This window comes from Barbus barbus (assembly GCF_936440315.1).
Source record: "Barbus barbus genome assembly, chromosome: 10".
Classification (NCBI taxonomy): domain Eukaryota; kingdom Metazoa; phylum Chordata; class Actinopteri; order Cypriniformes; family Cyprinidae; genus Barbus; species Barbus barbus.
This window is the reverse complement of record NC_136738.1, coordinates 26,096,865-26,105,881: the sequence shown is the minus strand read 5'-3', so window position 1 is coordinate 26,105,881 and position 9,017 is coordinate 26,096,865. Positions and strand designations below refer to the sequence as shown.

At 35.3% G+C, this 9,017-nt stretch overlaps 2 protein-coding genes across 2 annotated transcripts; both read left to right on the top strand.

Moving 5' to 3' along the window:
* The first annotated feature begins 4,962 nt into the window (after positions 1 to 4,962).
* On the top strand, positions 4,963 to 8,180 carry LOC306875871 (ASNSD1 upstream open reading frame protein-like). Its single transcript, XM_079426622.1, has 4 exons — positions 4,963 to 5,118; positions 5,254 to 5,307; positions 6,556 to 6,631; positions 6,736 to 8,180. The coding sequence occupies exons 1-4, from the start codon at positions 5,041 to 5,043 to the stop codon at positions 6,774 to 6,776; spliced, it is 249 nt and encodes an 82-aa protein (XP_079282748.1). The 5' UTR covers positions 4,963 to 5,040; the 3' UTR covers positions 6,777 to 8,180.
* LOC306875870 (asparagine synthetase domain-containing protein 1-like) lies at positions 6,736 to 9,014 on the top strand. The gene is made up of 3 exons (XM_079426621.1): positions 6,736 to 8,180; positions 8,284 to 8,465; positions 8,564 to 9,014. Exons 1-3 carry the CDS (start codon positions 6,789 to 6,791, stop codon positions 8,808 to 8,810), a joined length of 1,821 nt encoding a protein of 606 aa, XP_079282747.1. The 5' UTR covers positions 6,736 to 6,788; the 3' UTR covers positions 8,811 to 9,014.
* The last annotated feature ends 3 nt before the right edge of the window (positions 9,015 to 9,017 follow it).

Here is a 9,017-nt window from a genome sequence, read left to right as displayed (position 1 = left end):
GATGATAGACTCCGCCTCTGGTGCGCTCAACAAAGACACAAGCAGTGTTTCCGTGACACAGCAACATATTAAATAACACGAGCTTGTCTTACAAGGTTAAAATCATGATTCGGCAAAATACAGCTAAAATATAAAGCCTATAACCTACGTTATAGGCCTTATGGGCTATTTGTCACAAATGTTTGTCTCTGAAGTGCCTTCTACATGATTTGAAACACCTCGTTTAATCCCCATTTAAATTATGTTTTCGTGAATCCTGTCCTTCAAAGGAAAATGTAAAGCTTGATATATGTTATAGCTGTTGGTTAAGTGAACAAACTGAAAGCAAACCAGCATTAAGATAAGGGTCAACAATAGGCTATAATTAATTGGGGCATGTTGTCATCAAATGTAAACGTGTTCAGTATTTTCATGGGTACTAATGCAAGAAATATTTAGGTAATATTTAAGTAATCATTAATAGCAGTATTATTACTATTGTTTGATGTGTGAGAACTAGCCACAGGCTACATATCACTACACTACATAATAAACTTTTTTGTCTTTCAAATTATATAGGCCTATATATGTTATTAACCCTTGTGCGACCTTATGGACATTTTTGTCCATTTCAGTTTTGTTTTTTGTTATAAGTGTGCCTGTGTTAATGCCAACTGCATACATTTTGGCTCAGGTGTTTATTTTTATTGGAATTTTAATATTTCACCCTCATTTCCTTCAAAAAATCAATTTTACCCTCTGTACAAAAAATACTCACACTCAGGACCTTTTGGACAAAAATGTCTCCATTGAAACCCATTAAAACTGCTATTTTTAATTGCGGTGCCGTTTAACTGTAAAAATATGCCATTTTTGTTAATAGGCTTTCATTCTGTTGGCAAGGCTTCAAAATTCCATTTTTTACTATTTTTTACCAGATGGTGCCATTTTGTCAGGTTTGGTTTATAAAGGGTCTATAAAGCAAATACTCGCTTTATTCCTGTTCTCTGCTTCTGCATATTATAGAGCCAATTGGATAAATAATGCAGCTATAATTGTGTGGGTGTGTTGGTATAGATGTCAGAGTGTGGTCTGTATGTGTGTCATAAAAAAAATTGAGTGTGTGTTCTTGTAAAAATTGAGAGAGAGAAACTCTACTGCAAATCACAAATCCAAGCACTGTGTGCACCTGCAGAGTTTTGCTGGCATCTAATGGGGAAAATTTGGTACTGCGTCCAAACAAAATTTTTACTGAAAGCTCATTTTTGAGATATCAACCTCAAATTTGGAGCACAACCTGTTTAGATTTATGGCTTTGATTTTCTAGCAGGTTTAGAGTTCAAGATGTTTCATATATAAAATATTCATAAAATAACACAAAATATTGTTCATAAATCATTTTCATAAACTTGTATAAAAACAATTTAGGATTTCACTTTTTAAACGTTTTTTACTTCAACAATAATCTGCCATGGGTCTTCTTCAAAAGGAGACCACACTTAAGTCTCTGCTCCCAAGCTTCCCATTTTTATGACCCTTTTTTTGACATTGACATTTTTGTCCACTATGGACCTAAGTGTAACTTTTTTTATTGAAGGGTTAATGGCATATCAATTGGTATGCCATTAAAAACCCACATCAGTATCAACATTACTCTTAGCATCAGATAATCTCATGTGTCACCATGACATGCTTTGATGGGTGCATGTTCTGTTGGACTCGAGGGCCTAAATGGTGGATAGATTTTCTTTCTCACTGTACTGAGTTGCACTTTGGATCAATGACAGCAGCTATTTCCCAACAGCTTGGCAGTGAATGGCTCTTCCCAATAGTATTCAGATGTATTCTATTCAGGTCAGTGCTTAGTGTCAGTGTTAACACACAGCATTTGAGCACAGAAACAAACATAATGTGAAATAGTAGGAAAAAAAACAACAACAGTTATTTCAAAATCTATATGTGCAGGAACACGGTTTTGCCTTCTGCTTTTGGTTTGAAGGAAAGTTGCTTTATTACACACTCACACTCATTTCCCCACTCAAATTATTGCATAACCATGAGGCTCAAAAGAGTGCGTTTCTTATAATTAATAGTCTGAGTGGATGTGCTTCATTTAACATTGGCTTTATTTAACATTGGCTTCATTTAACATTGGCTGTGCAGAAGCTCATAGCATGTTTTTTTTTTATATCTGTTTGTATCTTTTTTTCTTTTGACAAGATAATTCATAAAAAAGTGAAGTAATGCTTTGCGTTTTTAAGTAATAACATGATGCAACAATATGTCACATTTAATCACATAACAAACAGAGAGGATTGTGTCGTTATGCCTCTTTGTTAGTGGTTTTCATATTTGTTTGCTGCAGTATTTGCATGGAATGACAAAGCAACATCTAATACTGGTTTTGGTGATTAAAAAGTCTGACGATTAGGAACCATCCGATTCACAGAAAGCTCAAAGCTGAGTCATGTTGCACAGAACCATCCTATCCACAGAAATTTGAGACATGGAACCAGATTACTCAGGTCACAGACTTGGTATTGTTCTCTATCACTCTTTACACCTTGCTTGCTCATATCATTTACATCTACATTTAATCACACATCAATAAAATGAAATAATCTGACACTCTACTATTGACTTTTTGTTATCAAAGTACGCAGCAACAATATTCAGGCTATTTTAATGGTCGTCAAGGTGGAAAACATATTTGTGGTCTACATCTAGATTAAATTGCAGCAATTTCAATTCAACTGGTTTTCCTTGACCTGACAAATCAGCAGAGGAATTTTTCCAACATATTTAGTAACCCTGGATATTGACAGTTTTTCGTCTGATAAGGATCCAAACTTTACACAGGTGTCTAGAATCAATACATGAGTATGCACAGTTTGCTTACTGCCGTGACCATGACTGAACCCAAACAAACTAGTGTGTTTGTGATATTAGAGGTGGAAACACACAAGTAAACACTGTCCGTATGATTTAACACTTAAGCCTTTCATGAGTGACCACACATTTCAACAGAACTGTGAAGAACAGGGGCTAATGCACAATCAGCAGGACCACAAACACAAACACTGTAATTCAGTAAATGCAGGTTTTTGGTGTCATGAATGAGGTTAGTAGTTTACGAAACAGGAGAGTGGGATCTAACTGGTATTAAAAATAGGAATGATTAACAAAACCAATGGATTCTATGTTTAGCGCAACAGACAACAGGTTAAAATGACTTCTACTGTAGGTGATTGCTTTTAATAACTGAATAATTAAGTGCACATCTACTTGCAATGACTCAAATCTTAAAATATAGTTTGCCTGTACAATGCATCAGACAGTTTTTGATCAGGCATTATGTATTTATGTTTGTTTGTTTTCTGGTCCTACCAAACAAGGGTGGTCCCAAGGTTCCAAGTTTTTTTACTCCCCAAAAGGCCTTCTACATATTTGACAGAAACTGATTTTTTTTTTATTTTACATCTTGATAAAAACTGAAGCACAAAGTGTCTTTTGTCTCAATGTCATTTCATTTTAAAAGAGTTACAAAACCTTTTGTTATCACAAGCAATGACCTCATGGATCAGGATTCGGCATTTAGGATTGTGGATGTTGGGTGTTGCTGGAGAAATAAGCAAAAGGCTTCATTGTACCCTAAATACTACTTGAATCCAATGGATTCAACACATTTTTAGAGTAAGACAGTAAAAGCCAGTCACCTTTGACTAAACGTATTACCCCTCAAGGTTAAAATGGAAACAATGTGCTTTGACATGTTTTGAGCAAAACTCTCCAGTTACAGGGAAACAAAAATATTTGGCTAAGTATGTCATGTACACCAAGAGTTATGATATCATGTTAATTGTTTTAATACTCCCTCAAGTATGGTAGGAAATCAGATAGGATAGTATCAGATAATCTAGATCAGCTGTTTTGGTGGGTGTGAAATATTCTCAAATCTGTTTGGATGTATAATGCTATATATTTACCTATATTGTCAATACATGTATATATACTTTTCAGGGATGTGTTACAAAACCTTTTGTCAGCACAAGCGATGAACTCATGGATCAGGATTTAGGATTGTGGCTGTTGACTATTTAGTGTCGAGGGAGAAAAAGTCAGAAGGCTCCATTGTACACTAAATACTAGCCTACTTGTATTTGATGGATTTAAAATATTTCAATAAGACAGTAAAATCTTGTCAGTTTTGACGATATTTTATTCCTTTGAAGGTTAAAATGCAAAAATTTGCTTTGACGTTATGGCAAACCTCTCTGTTACAGTGCAACACAAATATTTGGATATGTTTTGGATAAGATGTTGCATACAGCAAGAGTTATGCAATCATGTTATTTTTTATTTTTTAAAATCCCCCCTCAAGTGAGGTAAGATATCAGAAAGGATAGTATCAGATAATATCAGTTTCAGATTTTATTGCCACAAAAATATTTAGTGGATATTTAATAAGTGGATGTGGTACACTAAGAGTTATTATATTAATTATTTTTATCCACCTTCAAGTATGGTAGGAAATCAGATAGGATAGTATTAGATAATAATAGTTTCAGACAGATATCAGCTGTTTGGTGGTCAAAAACCTTTCGCATTTGACCTATGTGAGCTATTATTTTTTGACATTTTTCATCCTATATTTCTAGACACATTACCTGTTTTAAACCATCCAGTCTCTCATTCACATTTCTTTGTTAAAATGCACCAGTCTCTTGTAGCTTTTTTTTTTTTATTAATGAAAATCAAAAATTTTACAAACAAAGCAGGCTTTAAATGAACAAAATTAAGACATATATATAAAAAACAGTTGTAGATACAAGGCAGACATAACTAAATTGTACATCATTAACATCAATAATTAAATATGATTTAGTAATTAAAATAAAAAATATTACTATTATTGTGGGGGTGATGATTTTGTAAACACTTGCGTGACGTACTTTTAAAGCGCCGCGGGCTTCGCTCGCGCATACGTCATTCGTGTTCGACGAACGAGCCGCTTGCATGTGGAAATGCTTCCTTAAATCATCCGCAGCGTTTTGATAGAAAATGTCCTCTAAAAACAGCCAGCGAACGGAACCTGGAGCTGAAGAAGACCACGCACAAAAAGAGGAGCTGAACCAGAAGGTTTCCTATCAAAAATATTATGAATAGCCTGTATAACGTCATAATCATAACTTTATGATAATGGGTCACTATTACAGTACGTTTAGCACATTTATGTGTTCAGTTAATGATTGCAAACGTACGATTCATTCACAGATAAAAGGGCAAAAGATTGTTGTTGACGAGTTGCGCAATCTGAAGAAAAACAGGGTATGTATGTCTTGTTATATGAATTATTCTGTCATATGGGTCATATTCTACATCTGGAGTAGCAGATGCTGTCACTCAATTATAGGTGACCAAAACAAACTGCCGTTTACACAGCTTCTATAGAAGGCCATATATTATGAAAAACACTTTCAATTGTAACCTGTAATAGTATAATCAATAATCTTAGAAATTCATATTTCCAATTATTTTAGAGTTAGCAGGAGAATATGCTTGTCACTGTTTCATAATACTTTCCGACATTTTTCCAATTAATGTAATAAAAGTAGTACAAAATAAAGAAAATAAAATGTAACCTTTATATATGTAGGTACACATACAAGCTATTGCTATTTAATTAGCATTATCATGTTTTTATAGATAATATTGCTTTTATTTTGCATGTAATAACATGTCATATCAAAGTGTACCTTCATGGATACTTTTAGATGAAGAGGATAGGACTTAAGGTAAACGTACCTATTAAGCTCACCAAAATCTACATTGAGACATTTTTAGTGCACAAGATATTGGTTTCGGTACAAAAAGTTATGTTAAAATAAAAAAAATTAATCTCTCACATAAAAATATTTTATTTTGAATGACAAAATAATTTTGATTAAGATATACATCATTAAATGCAAAATGCACATTTGTGTACTCTTTAAGCACACCCCTGTTCCCATTAAGCTCACATCATGTTTTATAAAAAATTCTTGTTTATTTTAAAAAACCTTTTTAAAGAATAATTGAAAAATGTTTTATTTGAAGGTACAAACAACTAAAATCAAGCAACAAGGCATTCAATTTGATCAGTTATATAAAATGCAAAACATTAATTTGAACATTAATCTCTTAATTTTACAATAATTAGTGAAACATACCCAAAATAAAGGCTTAAACATCTAAAAAACACACATTTATGGGGCTCCTCTTTTGGTGAAAGCTTTTAGACAGCTTTCAAAATGGCCGCCAGACAGCGTGAACATATGGAGACCCGTATCTCAGTGTGATCTGATTGTCTTCAAATTACAGGAGGTATGTAGTAGCCAATACATCAATTGGTTAAGACATCAAGTAGGATAATAAATTATTTTTTATTTTTATAATCTGAGCTCAAAAATGAAAGTGTGCTTAATGGGTACATTTACCCTAGTTTCATTTTTGAAGAATTATAATGATTTATATGTTTAGATTATGTAGATTTGCTAGTATATCATGTTCTAGTACTAATAAGCTTATTTTTTACAGAGAGTGTACACCCAGCAGCCCAACAGCAATATATTCTTTCTGGCAGATAAAGGAGAGACTCTTAGCGCTTGTAAAAGTAAGATTCATAAATAATGAATCATAAATGACAAATATAAATCATAAATAATAGTTGTACCATTAGACTGCTTCCTAATACAGCCATCATCTTGTCTCTTATAGAGGATCTGGATAACATGAGAAAAGAATTTCAAGATATATAGTGCCTTGAGATCATGTGTGGGATCTGTTGTGTGGTCAGTTTGACCTCACCACATGATCCACTGGATAAGCATGTCCATGAAAATCTCAAACACAGAGGGCCCAACTCTAGCCGGGACGTTACAGAAACAATCTCAACCTGCAGTCTCCTGTTCTCTGCACATGTGCTTCACATGAGAGGTTGCCCGACACCTCAGCCTCTTCAAGATGATAATGGAAACGTGCTTCTCTGGAATGGAGAGGTATTTGGTGGTCTAAGAGTAGATCTGGGAGAAAATGACACCAAAGTTGTTCTCCATCACCTGTCAATGGCGCAGTGCGCCTCAGATATAGTAGCTTTACTATCACAACTCAAAGGACCCTGGGCCTTTATATATTACCAAAAAGTAGAGCACTGTATCTGGTTTGGGAGAGACTTTTTTGGAAGAAGAAGTCTGCTTTGGAAATTCGATCCTGAAAGAGCATCTTTCACACTTTCATCAGTTGCTTCCCTGCCAGTAGATAATATTCAGTCCCAATGGCAGGAAGTACCACCTAGTGGAGTATACAGGTTTGACCTAAAGGACTCTTCATCTCTAGGGACATTTATATTTGAACTTTATCCATGGGTTTTCCACCGTGACGAAGAGCCAAATGAATTGAAATGCGAAGGTCTTCCCAGATCTGTCACTGTAAACATAAATAGTTCTGGACTTTACCTGACCTCGCCTATTTGTCCAATGAACACATCAATTTCATCACTTACAACTGAACAAGTTCAGAATGTTTCTCAAACCTCTGTTGAAAATCTGAAAGAATTCCTAACAAACTCTAAAAAGAAAGCAATGGTTAGCACGCTCATTGACGTTCTAAGTGAGGCAGTCCGTAAGAGAGTACGGTACCTACCTGCTCAAGAGGAATTGGCGATCCCCTTGAATCATACAAAAGCTGATATTGCCATTCTTTTCTCTGGGGGAATTGATTCAATGATATTAGCTGCCCTTGCTGATAGGCACATCCCTGCAGACAACCCCATTGACCTTCTTAATGTTTCTTTCAAAATCCAAGAAAGAACAGTGCCTCTCAAGTCTTTAAAGAAAGGGAAAAATAAGAAGAAAGTCTGTGATGCTGATAAAATGCAACCAGATCAACAGAGCTTTAACTGCTATGATGTGCCAGACAGAATAACCGGTAGAGCTGGTCTGCAAGAACTAAAACACCTCAGTCCAAATCGCCAGTGGAACTTTATCGAAATTAACGTAACTCAAGACGAGCTTAAAGAAATGCGACAGAAATGCATCTGCCATTTAGTGCACCCTTTGGACACTGTTCTGGATGACAGCCTTGGATGTGCCGTCTGGTTTGCCGCCAGGGGAATTGGAGTCATAAATGAGGGTGTTGAAGAACTCTACACTTCAGAAGCAAAGGTGACTTTGATTTTTCTGTTTTCACTTGAATTACGTCTGAATGAAAACTTGATGTTAATGTAAATCCTAGGTCACATTGTATAAATGTTTCCTCCTCTTGCAGGTGGTTTTGACTGGCATTGGGGCAGATGAACAGCTGGCAGGATACTCCAGACACAGGGTGCGTTTTAAGAACGCAGGACTGGAAGGACTCATCAAAGAACTGGCTATGGAACTGGGACGAATATCCTCAAGAAATCTTGGAAGGGATGACCGAATCATTGGGGACCATGGAAAAGAGGCCAGGCAAGAATTACATTTTGCAGCTTAAAGAATATTTAAGGTTAAACCAAACATTTAATGCTATAGTATTGTACATAATACATTTATTTCTTTTATCTCAGATTCCCATACTTGGATGAAGATGTAGTCAGTTTCCTTAACGGACTACCTGTGTCGGAGAAGGCTGACTTGTCTCTACCTAGAGGAGTTGGAGAAAAGCTATTACTGAGATTAGCAGCTGTTGAGTTAGGATTGGGACTTTCTTCTCTCTTGCCTAAGAGAGCCATGCAGTTCGGTTCCAGAATCGCCAAGTTAGAGGACAACCACGAGAAGGCCTCGGATAAGTGCAAAAGGCTTGTCGCTACGTAATTTAATATTCTGACAGTTGTCCTTTCTGGTTCTGTTCTTTTTAATATGAATATACTCCTTAAATGATTGGTTTGGGACATTGGGAATGAGTAAAATTAAGCCATTTATGGCAATAAGTCACAAAAAAACAGAAATTGATAGCCAGTTTTATTCTGAATGTCATTATATGTTTGTACTAAATTAAATAAACAGATGGATTTTGAAGTT

Bases quoted from the DNA above. Each gene is read 5' to 3' on its own strand.
- LOC306875871 (XM_079426622.1), top strand. From the start codon at position 5,041: ATGTCCTCTAAAAACAGCCAGCGAACGGAACCTGGAGCTGAAGAAGAC. The intron at 5,308-6,555 runs GTATGTATGTCT...TATTTTTTACAG, and splicing joins GCAATCTGAAGAAAAACAGG to AGAGTGTACACCCAGCAGCC. The intron at 6,632-6,735 runs GTAAGATTCATA...TGTCTCTTATAG, and splicing joins GACTCTTAGCGCTTGTAAAA to AGGATCTGGATAACATGAGA.
- LOC306875870 (XM_079426621.1), top strand. From the start codon at position 6,789: ATGTGTGGGATCTGTTGTGTGGTCAGTTTGACCTCACCACATGATCCA. The intron at 8,181-8,283 runs GTGACTTTGATT...CTCCTCTTGCAG, and splicing joins TCTACACTTCAGAAGCAAAG to GTGGTTTTGACTGGCATTGG. The intron at 8,466-8,563 runs GCAAGAATTACA...CTTTTATCTCAG, and splicing joins GACCATGGAAAAGAGGCCAG to ATTCCCATACTTGGATGAAG.